At 47.1% G+C, this 18,195-nt stretch overlaps 1 protein-coding gene across 1 annotated transcript in view; it reads right to left on the bottom strand.

The window, feature by feature from the left end:
- Positions 1-17,982, bottom strand: part of CACNA1B (calcium voltage-gated channel subunit alpha1 B) — a 123,051-nt gene extending 105,069 nt beyond the window's left edge. The window contains exons 1-3 of the mRNA XM_087914652.1: positions 16,977-17,982; positions 12,738-12,843; positions 11,987-12,126 (exon numbers count right to left, since the gene is read on the bottom strand). Coding sequence (XP_087770778.1) covers positions 11,987-12,126; positions 12,738-12,843; positions 16,977-17,263 — 533 coding nt within the window. The 5' untranslated portion in view covers positions 17,264-17,982. The remainder of the gene's footprint in view (positions 1-11,986; positions 12,127-12,737; positions 12,844-16,976) is intronic.
- Positions 17,983-18,195: the final 213 nt, after the last annotated feature.

Below are 18,195 nucleotides of genomic sequence, written 5' to 3'. Positions count from 1 at the left end.
AGGCACATTTAATCAATCAATCAGAATACAGCTGGAGGGGACCTTGGAGGTCTTCTAGTCCAACCCCCAGATCAAGCAGGGAGACCTTATACCATTTCAGAGAGGAGGCTTAGTTGCTTTTCTTTGTATTCTTTTTGTATTTGTATTTTGTATTCCAAACCCTTGATCTTTTTTGTAACAAAACTGAATGTTGTACTCCAGGTGCAGCCTTACTAAGGCTTTACAAAGTGACACTGATATTAATTTACTCACAATTGAGCTGTCAGCAGAATTCTTTGCGTGCCACATACCTCTTTAATGGTGTTTACTTGCTGACCAATCTCTTTAAAAATTTTTTTTATCAAAGATGATTCTTCAAACTAATGGTCTCTATTTAAAAATATGTTCTTGGAGGCCACCTCCTATGGAACATGGCAAGGATGTTCACCATGGGTGGGCCAAGTTTTGCCAAGAAGCTCATTTTCCCATGAGTTGGATCGCTGTGTCAATCTGTAGCCCAAATGTCATGCTGTGAGGCCTCATGTTCAAATGTTAAAACCTCGCTTCCCCTCCAGAAATGACATTGTGCATAAGCCTCTTTGAATATTCAGTCAGGAAGGCATCAACACTTCCACCCAACGGAATCTCCCTCCTAAGACCTTGACCTCTTCAAGCAAGTGGACAAAGTTAGGAATTATGTCTAGTTTGATGAAAAGAAAGGGTGACATGGTACCAATGTGTCAATATCTAAGGAGCTGCCACAAGGAAGAGGCGGTCAACTTATTCTCCAAAGCCCCTGAGGGCAGGACAAGAAGCAACGGGTGGAAACTCCTCAAGGAGAGAAGCAACCTGGGACTAAGGAGACATTTCCTGACAGCGAGAAGAATTAATCAGTGGAACAACTTGCCTCCAAAAGTTGCAGGTGTTCCATCACTGGAGCATTTTAAGACGAGATCAGATGACCATTTGCCTGAAATGGCATAGGGTCCTCCTGCTTGATCAAGGGGTTGGACTAGAAGACCTCCAAGGTCCCTTCCAACTCTGAAATTCTGTTATTCTCTTATTCCCTGAGTTTAATTCCCAGGAATCCTAGAAGATCAAAAAGCCAACCCGAAAAGAGGAGGTTGCAACTGAAACATCAAAAGAGGGTTGGAGGGAATAGTAAAACCGACTCCCTTTGATTTTCAAACTTCAGTACTGTGCACCTCTATTGATTTACCCTAAATTGCACCCAGCCTAAAGCTCCTGTTATGTGTAAGGGAGACCGAATCCATAACAGATGGTTTCCCCCTTCTAGGAGTTGCACAGAAACCGGTTCCCTTTGCCAATATTTGCCTTTCTACAAGGCTGCCTTATAAAACCCAGTTCACGTTACAACATCAGATGCAATTGTTGTGTAAGCTAAATGCCTAGGCCACCTTGTCTCTACACAGTCACAGTCCCCTCCCTCTACAAATCAATTAAAAAAACAACAAGCCGTTCCACAGGGCTTTGTACATCCTCAGTCCAAAATTCCACTGATCATTTGTACTCCAAGAGTAACCAGAGCTGTAAAGAGATAGCGAGGGAGCTTCAGGAAAGCTGGAGAAAAGCCATTTCCTACAGACCAGCAGAAAGCATCACGAGAGGAAAGCATCGTGTGCAAAAGATAAAAGCTACACGTGTTTTAGTTTTCCATTTCTGGAGCCATCCAGAATTTGAACAATGGAATGACAGAGTTGGAAGGGACCCTGGAGGTCTTCCAGTCCAACCCCCTGCTCAAGCAGGAGACCTGATAACCATTTCCAGACAAATGGCTGTCCAGACTCTGCTCAAAAACCTCCAGCAATGAAGCACCTACAACCCTGGGACAGAAGCCGCTCCATTAGTTGATGGTTCTCCGTGTGAGGAAGTTTCTCCTCAGGCTGGTTCTCTCTTTGATAAGGGATTGGAAGTCTGCTATCATGTCACCCCGAGTTCTCCTCTCCATCAGACGAGACCGACCCAACTCCTGCAACTGCTCCTCATAGGTTTTAGCCTCCAGCCCCCTGATCATTTTTCTTGCTATCTTCTGTAGCCTTTGGTCCCTACCCTGGAGATCTCATGGACATGTTGGTCTTCTGGCTAACAAACAGATAGTTCTTTGGAGTTTCCTCCTCCGTGAGATTCAGAATGGGGTGACAGTACGTTTCTTCCCTCTCTCCGCTCACTAAGTAAGAAGAGACTTGTGCCTAGAACGTACTATTGAAGCTCACAGAGGGCCCCTTTTTTTCAGAAAGAGCTATAAGTCAAAGCAGGTTGGACATCAGTCCAACCCCTCTTGAATTCTGCTGAAAGGCCTGTGCTCCACACACAGTTGTGGCCCTGAGGACACAGAGAAGCCTCCAAGTGGCCTCAGCGACTCTCCGAAAGAATACAAATGACCCGTCGTCCACAAAGAATACAAATCCTCCCGTTCCCCACCATCCAGTCAGAGCTGAAGAAGATGAGGAGCGAAATGTCTTCAAAGAAAAACAAGAAAGTCCCGTTGCCTCTTGGAAAAAAGTGCATTTCTGGGCAACCAATGAAGATCTCTCACAAACAACTTGTCCCCCAAACTTCTCCAAGCAGACAAGGGCTCTGGCTTTTCCAGGACAAAGGGCACAAGGTCAAGAGAACTGGGACGATTCCAGCTGTTTGTGCAGCGGCAGAAATGAGGCCAGAGCGGCTGGTGTCTGAGCCAGCTGCACTGGCAGCCTTGACCGTGCTCTTCGAGTGAAATGAAGTAAAATCTCCTTTTTTTAATTGTGCGGGATTTGACAGTGCTTGGAAGGTAAGTATCACTTGCTGTATAATTACCGTGCCGAGGGGAGACATTTTCACAAAGCACCCAAGGCCGGCGTCATTCATTCGAAGCAAGCCTCGAAGGGAAGCAGCGCGAGGCTCTAGGAGCCAAGGGTGAGGCGGCTGCCTTAATAAGGTGATCTAAGGTCCCCCTATCGACCTACCGCCTCCTCTCTCCATCAAGTCAAATACCTCCACCGATCAATATAGGCAAGGCCCAGATTCTGCTTCAGTGCAAAAATGGCTCGCCTGCCGGGGATTCAGAAAAATAATTTGTCTCCCCCACCAAAGCAGGGGACGAAATCGGGAACGGGCAATTTAATATCCCCCTGCCTTGAATGGCAGCGCTAATGAAAGATATTTTTGCCATGAGGAAATTATCATAAATGATCAAACCCGCTAATCTTGCCAGTGTGCCTTGTTAAAAATAGGCAGGCTTTAAATATACCGAGAAGGCATCCTTCTATGTCCGTTTGGGGGCGGGGAGAGAGAGTGAGAGAGAGAGAGTGAGAGAGAGAGAGAGAGAGAAAGAGAGAGAGAGAAACACAACCGTTCCCTTTTCAAAGATCCAGCTCGGTCTTTCAGGGAAAGAGTTTCTGGCAAACCTTGAAAGTGATTGGAGACAAAGCGGGGCAGGAATAGGTTCGGCCGCCCAGCGGTAGCTCTGTTTACTCAGAAGGAAATGCTTCAAGGTTGAAGGAACCCAGCCGGTGAGCTTCCTCGAATTCCGTTGAGTTTGCTGGTCGGAAGGTCACAAAAGTCGATCATGTGACTCCAGGACTCCATTGCGACCGTCATAAGTACGAGTCAGTTGCTGAGTGTCTGAATTTTGATCCCGTCATCCATGGGGATGCAGCCATGGTCATAAGTGCAAAAAACGGTCATAAGTCACTTTTTTCAATGCCATTGTAAACGAACTGTTACAGAATTCTGCCCCCCTGACGCCTTCTGACTCTTCCAGGGAGAGCAGCTCCTTTGGAGTCCAGGCCCTCCTCTCCTCAACCTGTTTCCTTCCATTCTTTCTTTCTTTTTCCTCTCCTTCTTGCCATCTGCTGCATTTCCGGAGCTTGTGTTTTGCACACATCCCCAAACCATTGGCAGGACACTCTCCCAGAGCACAACCACAACACACAGCCACAACAAACAGTCAAAATATTATCTCGCAAGATATATAAATGCTGGATAACGCCAACCCTGGCACGCAGCCTCTCTACCAGGCTTCATTTATTAAAAAACAAACAAACAAACGAGCCTTCAGTGGGCTAAAGGCAGAGTCAGCACGACGCACCAATAATCTCAACTCGTGATTGTCCACTTTTAAATTCGATTCAGGAAAAAAAAAACATTCAAGAATATCTGTCCATATTTTATATGCATTTTCTTGAATTAATTCCTGGAATTAAGGAGAAACTTCCTAAAAGTGAGGACAACTAACCAGTGGAACAGCTTGTCTCCAAAAATCATGGGCGCTCCATCGCTGGAGGTTTTTCCAGAAGAGATTAGATTGTTATTTGTCTGAGATTATATCTAGACTCTCTGCTTGAGCAAGGGGCTGGACTAGCAAGCCTCCAAGGTCCCTTCCAGCTTCTCTTCCCTTCCATTCAAGTCTTGGAGGAGACCGTTTTGCCCTACAGGGGCCCTGGGCATGTAATCACCCTTCAGGTGGATGGAGACTCTCAATCATCCAAGTCACCGTTCGTCCCGACGTTTTTTGAAAACAGCAACGGAGCCCCGGCGTGGCTCAGCTCCACTGTTCTGTACTAAAGCTGCTTGGGGCTGCTGTGAACCGGAAAGTGAACCTCCTCTCCTCGGCTTGTGTTTTGCATTTGGAAGAGATTTATTTGGGGTTAGGGCGGGGGAGTAGAACTCCTTAGCATCAGAGCATAACAACAACAACAACAACAACAATAATAATAATAATAATAATAATAATAATAATAATAATAATAATAATAATATAGGAAATACTAATGTTCTGATGGTCATTTTGAAAAATCCTTTCTTAGTGAGCCCCTAGAAACCAAGAGGAAAATACGTGCCAAATTGCAAGTTTGTAGGCTGTACAGTTCTGGAGACTTTGTGGCGATGAGTGAGTGATCTTTCGCTTTTATAGAGATAGATTCCTTCTTTTTATTTATTTAATTTATTCCTTCTTCTTTTTTTCAATTTATTCCTTCTTTTCCAGTCGTTGCACTGTCAGATGTCACCCCTCCCCCCAAACATTAAAAAAAAACTAGCAGGGAAAGAAGGAACCATTAATTCTCTTTGGTGCCCTAAAAGCCAACCTCAGAAGGCATTAAGGTTTTCTCTGAATGCCAGGAATCTCTTAATGCAGCAACAGTTTCTTTCTGCATCTGCCGCCCAATTAGCCGATTTCTCCAACTGGACTTCAGAATGCCCTTTTGACACACACACACACACACACACGCACGCACGCACGCACGCACTTGTGCCTCTGGAAAGGGACAACCGCCCTCCCCTAGAGTTTGACCCAACTGGGAAACTTTTCCCTTTGTCTCAAAGTCCGTCTGCTAGCCTCTTCCCCGAATGCTCCGTTGCCAGTCTTTCTGTTTTAATTGTCCCCTAAAGTGTGCGAGCCAGATTAATGAGCCTATTAGGAGATACCAGCGCTGTCAAGGACCCCGTTCTATCCCGTTTCCTATATCATTTTTCTCTCTCGGAGACAGCAGAACCTCAAGATAACCTTCCTCCAATTTGGTTGTGGCCGGAACACTGATACCTGCTTCCTGTTTTAAATTAACTGGCAGGAAAGAAAGGGCAGCTTTAAAGTTGCTCCTAAGAAACCCAGCAGAAGAACAAGGAGAGGGAGAGGCAGGTGGGGGAGGTGCTGTGTGGAAGGAACCCTTTTTCACTCCTTGGGCTTTGTGGCATAATGATCATTTATTTATCGTTTCATAGCTGAAAGCCCCATAAACATATTTCAGGGCCAAGAGCAACCAGACCATTGCAGAACCTTCCTCTGTTCAGAGGTTTTGCAGCGTTTCTGGCTCCTGCCGGGCTGGTCATTGGCTGTGTGCTAAAAACAGGCAGGGATATTTAGTGAAGGGGCCTGCATCAGTGCACCATCGTGCCTCCCGTCCCTGTCCTATTGTCCCCGTTTATTTGTACCTATTTCCTGTATTCTAACTCAGGTTTATACTTATACCCATTATCTTGTAAGCGATTGACAAATAAAATAAAATATAAATAAATAAAGTATGAAAACTGACAGCACTAGACCGCTAAGCAGGGATTTCTTGGATCTTTCCAGTTTTACTGGAGAGTAAGAGATGGAGGTAGCGAAGGGAATGGAAAAGAGTTGGCTAGGACTTCGTTGGGGTTCCCTCTGCCTCCCTCCAAGACCTGGCTTCTTGTCACTAGCTTTGCAAGGTTACTGCCTTAGGCCTTAGATGTCCACCAAACCTAAATTATGATGAGAACATAAAATCGTAGGTTAGAAAGGGATCTTGAAGGTCTTCTAGCCCAACCGCTTGTCCGAAGAAGGAGTCCTCATACCACCTAGGCCCTAAGGCAAATCATTGCTCAAGCTTTTCTCTGCGGTCTTGTGGTTGGCCGGATTATATGCTGAGGAGCACAGAATGTTGTTACCTTCCCACCAAGGTGGTATCTACAAAGGAGAATATTTGTAGTTCAGGGCTGAAAGGAGGGGTCCTTGGTGCTCTCTGAGCTGGGTGGTTTTCTTGCAGGTGTTTCATGACCCAAGCTAGGGAACCCCATCCCCACTGGAAGGGAGAGGGATTGGAGGAGGAAGAGGACGGTGGGGTCCTTGATACTCTCTGAGCTCACTTGTTTTCTTGTAGATGTTTCATTAACAAAACTAGGTAACATCATCAGTGCTAGAAGGGAGAGGGGAGGAGAATTATAGGGTCCTTTGTACTCTCTGAACTTGCTTGTTTTCTTGCAGACGTTCCATTACCCAGCCAGGGAACATCATCAGTGCTACAAGATAGTGGATTTTGCTTTGTCTCCCTTCTGGCACTGGTGACATTGGCTAGTTTGAGTAATGAACATCTGCAAGAAAACAACCAAGCTCAGAGCGCACCAAAAATCCTTCAAGGTGGTACCTATTTATCTACTGGCATTTGCATGCTAGATTGGCAAGAGCTGAGGCAGGAACAGGCGCTCACCCTGTCAATGTGGTGCTTGGGCCTCAAACTGCTGACCTTCCGGTCAACAATCCCAGCATCTTAAACCATTCAGACATCACACATACCTCTTATAAACTCAGCATGGTTCAACCCAAGTTGGAATGAAGCCACCTGCATCCAGGTCTCCCACCCATCCCTGACGGAAGGAGAGGAAGAACAGGAGACGTTTCCCTACGCTTTCCATCTGAACAGAAGCTGAAAAGGAAGCAGTCTAGCGCTGACAAGACAACCTCTCCCCCGTGGAGGTTCATTGTCAAGAAATGTCACAGCAGCCACCAAAAAAATAAATAAAAGTAGATAAAAGAGGGAAGCAGTTTTCCTCCCACTGGTTCCTTAGCGGGAACCTCGTATACAAGACAATTTCAATGCAACTCAGCTAGAGGCGCCAGGAGAGGCCAACGTCCTGGCATTAACTGACGTGGACTTCAAAGGAATTATACTCGTATCATCAGCAATGCAGAGCCTGGATTTCTTATACCAGCCACTTAATCAAGCTCGATGCAATTCTACCTTTGATCAAAACACTTTTAAGGTTGCCCAGGCAAGGGTAGAAAACAACGTTCAAGTAGCCCACATCGCCCACCGGTCTATTATTAACATCCCATCCCTGATTCTGCCAGCGCGGTTCAACTTCAACTTGGAATTTATGGAAGGAAACCGGAAGAAGAAGAAGGTACCATACATTTTCCATGGGGAACATTGACCTGGTTGGATGAGTGACGGTGTTTCAGGCATCCAGATATATTTCATTTATTCCTTTATCAGATGCACGGTGGATAAAAATCGATGTTTTTTTTTTTAATTAAGACAATCGGATTTAAAAAATAAATCAGATATTTTAAAATTTTTAAATTGAATTTTTTTTTAAATTTTGCTCAAATTTATTTTAATAAAAAGCTTTTGGAATAAAAATCTATCTAAAGGTAATTTTCTATTTAAAATACATTAATAATGTAGATTATTCGGCATGAAATGGAGCTTAGTTATGTAGAAGGAGGAAGCTGTCTATTCTGCAATATTTTGGCAAATCCATTCAACAAATCCACTGCAAGCTGAGATCGCATGTGCTGCATTCATGCATTCACACCATTTCACAGCAGAGATGACAGGTGCTCTTTAAAAACTTTGATTTAAATCGAGTTGACTTAAATCAAGCCCTTTTTACTAGTGATTGAAGTCATTATTTAAATCACCTTGATTTAAATCAAGCCTTTTTACTAGTGATTTACGGTAAATCATGATTTAAATTGCCTTGATTTAAATCAAATCCACCCTGATTGGGTGGGATACCAGCTTTTCATTTGATGCGAATGCTGCGGGTGAGGCTTCACCTGAACCAGGCCCAAATCCAGACCTCCTGATTCCTGGTGATCACAAACACACCTGGGAAATCTATGACTCCAAAGAAGCTAGATTGGTGCAGTGCTTCAAGGCACCAGACGAGAGACTGAAATTCTAGTTTGGCGCCTTGGACGTCAAGTCCAGTGGATGATTTGGGGCCAACTGCACCTTATCAGAAGGGAAAGACAAGCCACTTCCAAATATTTTTTCCCCCAGGAAAACTGTTGGATAATTGTTCACCAAAAGTCAAAGAGTTATCCAAAGGCACCAGACGGGACAAAGCAGCATACAAAGGAAAATAACACTAGCACTTAGACTTATATACCACTTCACGGTGCTTTTCTAAGCAGCTTACAGCAGTTTACAATGCTCTTCTAGCACTGATGATGTTATCTAGTTTGGTAATGAAATGTCTGCAAGAAAACAATCAAGTTCAGACAATACCAAGGACTCCACAGTCATTGTCATTGTGCTCCTGCTCCTCCTCCTCTCCACACACCCCTCTCTCTTCTAGCACTGATGATGCTACCTAGTTTGGTAATGAAACATCTGCAAGAAAACCACCAAGCTCAGGGAGCAGCAAGGTCCCCTCGTTTCAATCCTCAGCTAAAAAATATTCTCCTTTTGAGACATCACCCGTCCATTACAGTCTTCCAATCCCTTCCAATCCCATTTAAGAGCAATCTTAGACAGCGAAAAACCTGTCCAGCTCTTCAACAAGGGATGCCTTCGTTGAATCTCAGATGAATTCAAGCAGATATCTAAGGTTCTCAAATTCTGTGTGAACTTTCCCACAAGATTTTGAGTAGGAGGAATTGGGATCGTATTGCTATTGTGATGGTACTAGTAGAACACAGCCTGGATGAATTTGAAGTTAAGGAAATCCACCGTTATGAACGATGAAAAGTATTAAGCCTTTTGCTTTGGTCAAAAGATGTGCATCAATAAATTCCCTCTGTGGGTCTCTGCTAAAGCCTAGCCTGCAACCTTCCCTTTTGATAAATCTTATTTTAAAAAAATATAATAATCTGGTTTCGCCATTAGCAACCTGCAGCCCCAATGCACCTGAGATACAGCTTCAATCCATCAACCATTTATCTGGGTTTAAACAAATTCAAAAGAAAGAGAAAGTCAATCAGTCACAAAAGCTCTACAGATTGCTCCCCGGGATCTGAGAAAAATAATTCGTTTCTCCATTTCCTGAAAATTTGAATGGCAACAGGTTATTGATTCTGTGCTCTGCTTGGAGAATTTGCAAGTAGAAGCAAATAGCGATAGAGCAAAGATAGTAGAAACAAAGGTAGATAGTCAGACAGACAGACAGACAGACAGACAGATAGTATTTGTAGCTCAGGGCTGAAATGGGAAGGGGTCCTTGGTGCTCTCTGAGCTTGGTGGTTTTCTGGCAGATGTTTCATTGACCAACGAAGTAACATCATCAGGGCTAGAAATGCAAATGCCACACCCTTCTGGCACTGATGATGTTACCTCGTTGGGCAATGAAATGTGTACAAGAAAACAACCAAGCCCAGAGAGTTTGGTGATGTTACTTACTTGGGTAACTTTCCGACCAGCAAACTCAATGGGTGTGTGTGTGTGTGTGTGGCAGAGTCAGATTCACTTAAGGAGCAAGTTACTAATTTAACAGCTGCAATGATTCCCTTAACAAAGTCGGAACTTGGGGCTTAACAAACTTGCTCAACAAATGTGTCACTTAACAGCAGAAAATTGGGGCTCCGTTGTGGTCGAACGTCGAGGAGTTCCCTGCGTTGCAATGCACAACGGTCTCTGCAGTAATATTGCCAAGTGTGACAGGTTCACAGGCACCAGCCTGCTGCATGTGAACCTGTCACAGGCTGAAGAGGGAAACAGCCAGCAGATCAAAGAGTTTCTCTGCCACAAACTTACTGATCAGTTGATGCTAAACACACACACACCCATCCCGTTTCTCAGATTCTGTAGCTTAACCTCCCCGCCCCACCGCCTTCCATAAATCGGCAAGACCCCTGTGAGAATCCAGCCCTTCTGACTTCCAACCTTAATACCGGCAGTCCTCGACTTACAACCGTAGTAAAACTTAAGCCAAACATTTCTGTTGTTAAGCGAGACTTTTTTTAAACTGAGTTTTTGTCTCCATTTCTTGTTGCGGTTGTTGTGAAAAGTCTGTTAGAGATTCTCAGTCATCCAGTCACGGTCATCCCAAAGGGGCTTTTTCAAGAGGCAACTGGACTTTGTTGTTCTTTCTTTTGAAGATGTTTCACTGCTCATCCAAGAAGCTTCTTCAGTTCTGACAGGATGGTGGAGAATGGAAGGATTTATATTCCTTGCAGACAGCTGATCGTTTGCATCCTTTAGAGGACACAGATAAACCTTCAAGTGGCCTCAACGGCCCTCGCAAAGGATGTCTGCAAGGAGTATAATCCCTCCCTCGTAAGTGTGAAAAAGGGGGCCATAAGTCACATTATCCGGTGCTGTGGAGACTTTGAAGGGTCATTAAGTGAACTGTTGTAAATCGAGGATTGCCTGCATTTCCCAAAACCAACCTCATCCCTGTTTTCTCCTCATCCTTCAGTTCCTCTACTCATTTACACACCAACACCAAGTTGATTTTTGGCATGGAAAAATAAAAGCGCTCGGTTTAATGCACAACCACTTCCATAGGAGCCAGCCGTGTGCAGCCGCTGCCAGAAAAGCCAACGCAGTTCTAGGCTGCATCATCAGAGGGAGAGAATCAAGATCACGTGAAGTGTTCATGCCCCTTTATAAGGCCTTGGGGAGGCCACACTTGGAGTATTGTGTCCAGTTTGGGTCGCCAGGATGTAAAAAAGACGCTGAGACTCTAGAAAAGAGTGCAGAGAAGAGCCACGAAGAGGATTAGGGGACCGGAGGCTAAAACATAGGAAGAACGGTTGCTGAATTTTCATCAAATATGTCTACTTTAATGAAAAAAAGAGGACCTGGGGTGACATGATAGCAGTCTCCCAATATTTGAGGGCCGCCCCAAAGAAGAGAGCTATTTCCCAAAGCCCCTGAGGGAAGAAGGACAAGAAGCAACGGGCGGAAACTGATCCAGGAGAGAAGCAACCCAGAACTAAGGAGGAATTTCCAGACTGTGAGAACAATTAATCAGTGGAACAACTTGACTCCAGAGGTTGTAAATGCTCCGACACTGGAAGTTTTTAAGAAGATGTTGGATAACCATTTGTCTGAAGTGGTGTAAGGTTTCCTCCCTAGGCAGGGGGTTGGACTAGAAGACCTCCAAGGTCCCTTCCAACTTTGTTATTGTATTTTAATGAAAGCTAGGGTTTCCCCCTGCTCATTACGATTTCCTCGTACAAAGCCATCATGTCGTGTTCAAGGGTGTGTTAATTAAAAAAATAACCATCCTTTTTTCTCTTGAGGAAGCCACACCAACTCACCCTTAGTGCCCCCCTCCCCATCAACAAATGCCAAAGTATTCCTTTCGACATTCTCTGTGACAATCGTAAAGCGGAGCTATCTAAACAGAGCTTGTAGCTTTGCTGTAACCATCTAATCCCTTCCCATCCTTCTTTTGAGGCCCATAAATGCCAAAGCAAAGGAGCGCTTGCTAAATTCAAATTCAGGAATGAGAGAGAGAGAGAGAGAGAGAGAGCAGCGAAAGAGAGAGGGGTAGGTGGAGGAAGAGAGGGAGGGAGAGAAAAAAATAGACTTACCCCGTAAGCACAACCACAAAATCCATCACGTTCCAGCCGTTGCGGAGATAAGATCCTTTGTGAAAAACAAAACCCAGCGCAATAATCTTTATGCCCGCTTCAAAGCAGAATATTCCAATGAAATACGGTTCGGTGTCATCCTGGGAAGGAGAAAGGATAGGACACCGGTGTTACCAGTCTATAGATTGGCAGGAAAAGGGGTGGAATGGAAGAGAAGAGAAGAGAAGAGAAGAGAAGAGAAGAGAAGAGAAGAGAAGAGAAGAGAAGAGAAGAGAAGAGAAGAGAAGAGAAGAGAAGAGAGAATAGCACTTAGACCACAGTGCTTTCTAAACCCCTCTCTGAGCGGTTTACAGAGGCAGCCTCTGGCCCCCAACAATTTGGGTCCTTATTTTACCGACCTCGGAAGGATGGAAAACAGTCAACCTTATGCCAATGAGCATTGAACCCCTGGCAGTCATCAAAATTAGCCTGCAATACTGCATTCTAACCGCTGTGCCATCGCAGCTCAGAATGGAATGGAATAGAAGAGAAGAGCGTAAGCTCTCAGTGTAATAGTTCATTCTCAGATTGTCTTGTTCTTTGTCAATTGCTACTGTGGCCAAGGGTGCCTGCACTGTTTGCTTTTTGTTCAGGAAGGAAGAAAGGAAGGAAGGAAGGAAGGAAGGAAGGAAGGAAGGAAGGAAGGAAGGAAGGAAGGAAGGAAGGAAGGAAAAAAACATTTCTTTCTCTCACCAGAATATTAGATACTTACCAGCCTCTCTGACATCGGTGTCTTATCTCCATCAGGGAGATGTTGCTCCAAAGCCAAAACGATGCAATTGGCTATAATCGTAGCCAAAATCATATATTCAAATGGAGTGAAGACAACGGTTAAGGAAAAACTCATAAAGACATTATTAAATAAAGGCACCAGCAGCAATTGCATTAATTTTCCTGATACTGAATCTCAATCAGTGGTCACAACACAACACAAAACTAAACTTGTGAAGCTTGGAGAGAAAAAAAGGCATCCATTTCGGATCCAATTTGAAGAGAAGACCAATTTTGTAAAAGGGAAAGCCATGGCTTTCCCATTGGATCTTCTTGTCCAGGTAGAACAGTCCAACTTGGAACCTCACATGACGTTAAGCAGAGGAGCAGAGAGCAGAAGACAACCAAGGAGAATGTATCTCCTTGCTCTCTAACTAACTCCAGCTTCTACTCTATCGATTGGATATTGTCTGGATTATCCAACCCGTTTTCGCTTTCCCCACTCTAAAAAGAGGAGAGGCAGGACTGGGCTAGTTGCTGCGAGATCTTAATGCATCCTACTTCAAAATGGGTTGAAGCCATTTTGGAACCTGTCCTCTACTATTGTCCCAAAAGTTCTTCTTCAAAGAGGCAACTGGACTTTCTGGTTTTCCTTTGAAGACATTTCGCTTCTTATCCGAGAAGTTTCTTCCGAAAGTCCAGTTGCCCCTTGAAAAAAGCACTTTGGGATGACCGAGAATCTCCGTAGACATGTCCCTACTATTTTTTCTCCTTTGACCATCCTCTTAGCTGTTGTGAATACCAGCTGGCTTAGCTATGCTTTCTCGAGCTCACTTATATCCCCAGTGTTTCGGCTGCATAAGAACGGAGGATGCAACCTGCAAACACACCGGGTTGTTAAGAGGAAAGCCTGTTGCTGGTCGGGTGAGAGAATTATTATCTCCGTGATTTCAGATCAAAGGAAAACAACAGGCCCCTCCTGGGGAATTGCTTCGTGCTACACGTGCAGATCAAACGATGTACAGAGAGAAGAGGCTCCTTAGCAACCTAACCCCAATCTTGGAAGTTCCTTTTACAATAAGAATAAGAGTAAAGCTGGAAGGGACCTTGGAGGTCTTCTAGTCCAGCCCCCTGCTCAAGCAGGAGAAACTAGGCCATTTCAGATAAGTGACTGTCCAGCCTGTTCTTAAAAACCTCCAGTGATGGAGCACCCACAACTCTGGTGGCAAGCTGTTCCACTGGTTAATTGTCCTCCCTGTTAGGACATTCCTCCTTAATTCCAGGTTGCTTCTCTCCTTGATTAGTTTCCATCCATTGTTTCTTGTCCTGCCCTCCGGTGCTTTGAAGAATAATTTGACCCCTTCCTCTTTAGGGAAGCCCCTCAAATACTGGAAGACTCCTATCATGTCACCCCTAATTCTTCTTTTCTTTAGACTAGCCAAGCCCAAATCCTGCAGCCGTTCTTCATATGGTTTAGTCTTCAAGGCCTTTGATCATCTTAGTTGCTCTTCTCTGCACATTTTTTCCCCAAACTCCTCAGTGTCTTTTTTGCTGTATGGTAGCCAAACCGGATTGCAATTTTGCCTTCAAGGAGACCACCTCTGTCCTCCTTGGTAAAGGAGTGGACAGTCTTCAAAAACTGGCTAGCTAAGAGAGACGTGAAATAACCTTTCCTAGCTCTTTCCGCTGCCCAAAATCCAGGCAGAAAGATAAGTGCAGGAAATGTCTCTTTGCAGCCCACAAAAGAGCATCTGGATTTAACATGGGGGTCAAAAGGAGGGATGACCTCTGGGAAAGGCTTGAGGGCAACATTAGGAGACAGCCTGGTATTTATCCAGTAGTGAGACAAGAAGACACGAACGAAGGAAGCTGCTTTTCATTGAGGGAGATTCTCTGGCTACCCGTCCTTCATTTCGATTTAAAGATTTAGAAATAACGAAGGGAGATTCCCCAAGTTAGTCCAAGTAGGCAAGATAAAAAGAGACGGGACAAACAAACCCCTCTTGGGCCACCTGGAGACTCCCCGGCTTCCACTCAACCCCAAAGGCTTAAGGAAAGAAGAACAGGCAGCCCTCGACTTACAAGGCTTGGCAACTGGTTCATGTTTATGACGGTCACAGCGTCCTGGAAGCCACGCAATTTCCCTTTTGTGACCGTCCGGCAGGCAAAGTCCGCAGGGAAAGCCGGAGTCCCTTCACAGCCAGGTTCCCAACTTAACAACAGCAGCGCTTCCTTCAGCGCCGGGGGCAAACGAGGTCTTAAAACGGGGCAAAAAGCTCACTTAGCAACCATCTCACTTAACGATGGAAAGGTTGGGTTCCACGGTGGTCATAAGTCAAGGGCAGCCTGTATTTCGATCGGGTGGAAGGGTGGAGCCAGGGAGGCTGCCAGGGATGAAAACCACAACCGAAAACGCCACCATCCCCAGGCCACCCCCCGTTTCCTTTAACAATAAGATCCGATCAAAACGCCGGCTGGAGAAACTGGACCAGAAATTCTCAATCAGGTAGAAAGAGGTAGAAAGAAGCCTCTTTTTTTGTAAAGGGGAAAGGAGACTTCTGAGATATTTTGCATTATTCTGCTCTGGGTAATGTAGACTGGCATGGATAATAATCCTCACGGGTCAAAAATATCAGCCGGCCTCTGAATTGGCTATAAATGGGATGTTCCCAATTTCAAGCGGGCATAGATTTTATGGTTAGGATGCAGCCAATTTAAAGAGATCATCTTTCCATCCCCCCCATTTCTTCTCCCCCACCCCCCTAATTAAGTCTGGATTTAATTATTAGGCTGAATTGTGAACTGTTCAAACCATTGATCACAATGGACAGAAACTGTGAATCCTACCAACAAACAAACCACAGCGTACAAACTCTAATTGATGGCCTCCCGCATGAAGTGGATGTTTGAGCCTTAGGTTTCTTCAGCTGAGGCGCTAGTGGTTGCGCTCCCACCTTGCATTAAGCCACAAATTCAGGTTTAGGAAGCTGCAAAGCTCAGATTGCAACAATTAGCAGCAGCAGCAAACCCAAATCGCGTTGCAGCTCATCACGGGCAAATGTAAGATTGTAGCAATTGATTTTTGCAAAAAAAAAAAAATGCTTAAGATTTTGTCAGTAACCAGACAGTAATGGGAACCATGGGAAGACCCTTCCCCTCTCTTTCTAAACAAACTGGAAAGGTCGAACTGACACCAGAGGAGGAAGGATTTTTTTAAAAAAAAACCAGCTTCTTCCTTAACTCCAAGGGAGGAAGGGAAAAACAATATTTTCCAAAGCACCAGAAGGGCCAGATAAGAAGCGATGGATGGAAACTCACCCAGGAGAGAAGCTACCTAGAACGAGGGAGGAATTTCCTGACGGTGAGAACAATCCAACAGTGGAACGGAAGTTGCCTCCAGAAGTTGTGGGGGCTCCATCCCTGGAGGTTTCCAAGAAGAAAGTAGACAACCATCGGTCTGGAATGTTATCGGGTTTCCTGCTTGAGCCCCCTAGGGCGTCTAGAAGGCCTCTAAGGTTCCTTCCGACTCTCTTATGCTGTTCTGAATACCAGACAGCGGATCATCTGGACCACCCTGACCTGGCCTGCTAGGAAGAGCTCAGGAAGAAACCCTGGCAGGGTGTCGATGGAGCGCCCTTCCTCCCAAAGCAAGCGGGGATGGGGAAAGGGCCTCTCTAGGGGCATTTGGGCAACCCTGTCAAAGCCGGAGCTCGCAGGAGCACCCACGCCCACCCAGCCACATGGCAGACTTGAATCTGTGAGAACAATTCCCAAAACCCAAGTGGACTTCTGGCCAATGGGGAGTGGAGACCCCTCACCCTCGGGGGACGGGGGGGACTGATTTCCGTGCAAAACAAAGCAGAAGAGCTGACCAAAGAGACACCAAAGCCATTTTTCTAGAGAGTCGCTCGGGGACTGGAGAAGAGATGGAGGCCCCTCCTGGCCCCCCTTTCCCCCGACGCCCCTCGAAAGCTCGACTGCTCCCCTCCCCTCAAAGCATTCCTTTGGAGGGAACCCCACCCCTCTCAAAGCGTCCCGAAAGGGCGGAAGGGAAGGGTCCCCTCCGGCCGAGCCTGCCGACACGCCCCTCTCCAAGGCTGGAGCCCCTCCTGCCCACCCCCAGGAAAGAGCCAGCCGTCCGCTGGTGGCCCTCCTTTTTCCACCTCCACGCGCGTCCCGCGGGGTGGGGTAGAGGAGGGTCCCCGGGATGCGCCCCCCACCTCGCCCCCGCCAAGGATATGGCCACTCGGTGATGCGCTTGGCGTATTTGCGGATCACGTTGTCCTCGCTGAAGATGAAGAGGGAGCGGTTGACGGTGAAGCAGTTCTGCTTGACCGGAATGGGGTTGTAGAGAGCCATTGTCCGGGCCCGTTGGGCCTTGGTCTGCTTGTATATCGGGGGCCGCGGGCCCGGTTGGCCGGGGGGGCCCTGCCGGCTGCTGCCGCCCCGGGCCCCGCCGGGCCCCGAGGGAGCCCCCGCGCCGCCAGCTCCATAGCGGCTGGGCAGGTCCTCTCCGAAGCGAGCCATGCTGGTGCCCCTTCTCCAAGCGCGCGGTGCTGGCCCTCCGAGCTGCAAAGACGCATCCCAGCGCCAGGAGGGAGGGAGGAAGCCGGGGCTTCGGGTGGTAGTGCTGGCGGCGGGGCGGCTCTGCTGCTGTTGGCTGCTCTGGCGGGTGGCGAAGGCGGGCGGGCTGCGGCTCGATTCGGGAGCGGCGGCGGGGAGGAGGAGGAGGAGGCAAGGCGCCGCCGCCGCTGCCGCCGCCGCCGCTCAGGGGCGAGGCTCGGCGAGGCGGCCAAGAGCCCAAGGCGGAGGCGAGGCTGGGGTCTCCCAGCTGCGGCTGGAAGCCGATCCGATCCGTATCAACTTCCCACCCGGGAGCCTCTTTTCCTCCACCCCAGCATGGCGAGGCGCGGGGAAGGCAGCCGGGGCTCCCCCGCCGGAGCTGGGGGGCGAGCCGCAGAGCCTGGCGAGGGGAGACCCAGAAGGGGTTTGGAAGCTACTTAGCTTGCCTGGGCCTCTCTCTCCTCCCTCGTCTTCTTCTTCTTCCTCCTCCTCCTCCTCCTCTTTCCCGGCACTGAGCTTCGAGAGACGCTCTTCTCCTCCGACTCCCCGGGTTTTTCTCCTGGCCGGGGGCGGCTGGGCGGCTGGGCGGCTGGGCGGGGGTCGCCGTCAGCCTCGGAGAGAGCGAAATGGAAACGTCAAAAGCAACCGGTTAGTGAACCTCGCCCCTCCAAAAAAAAAGGCAAAAAAAAGCACAGCCAGCTGACAGCCGGGAAGCCAATCAGCGATGCCAGCTCCACCCGACTCCGCAAGGGTACCCAACGAAGCCCCATATCAGTAACGGGGGAGGGAGAGGAAGGACCCGCCCCTTCTCCAAAGGCTCTGCGATCGAACGGGGGGGCGGTGGGGGGACGTCTTTGGAGAGCCAGCTTCTCCTTCCTTCTTTCCTTCCTTCCTTC

The sequence above is a fragment of the Pseudonaja textilis genome, chromosome 17 (genome assembly GCF_049901715.1).
Source record: "Pseudonaja textilis isolate UNSWEBS1 chromosome 17, rPseTex1.2, whole genome shotgun sequence".
NCBI classification, from domain to species: Eukaryota; Metazoa; Chordata; class Lepidosauria; order Squamata; family Elapidae; genus Pseudonaja; species Pseudonaja textilis.
This window is presented reverse-complemented; position numbering and strand designations above follow the sequence as displayed.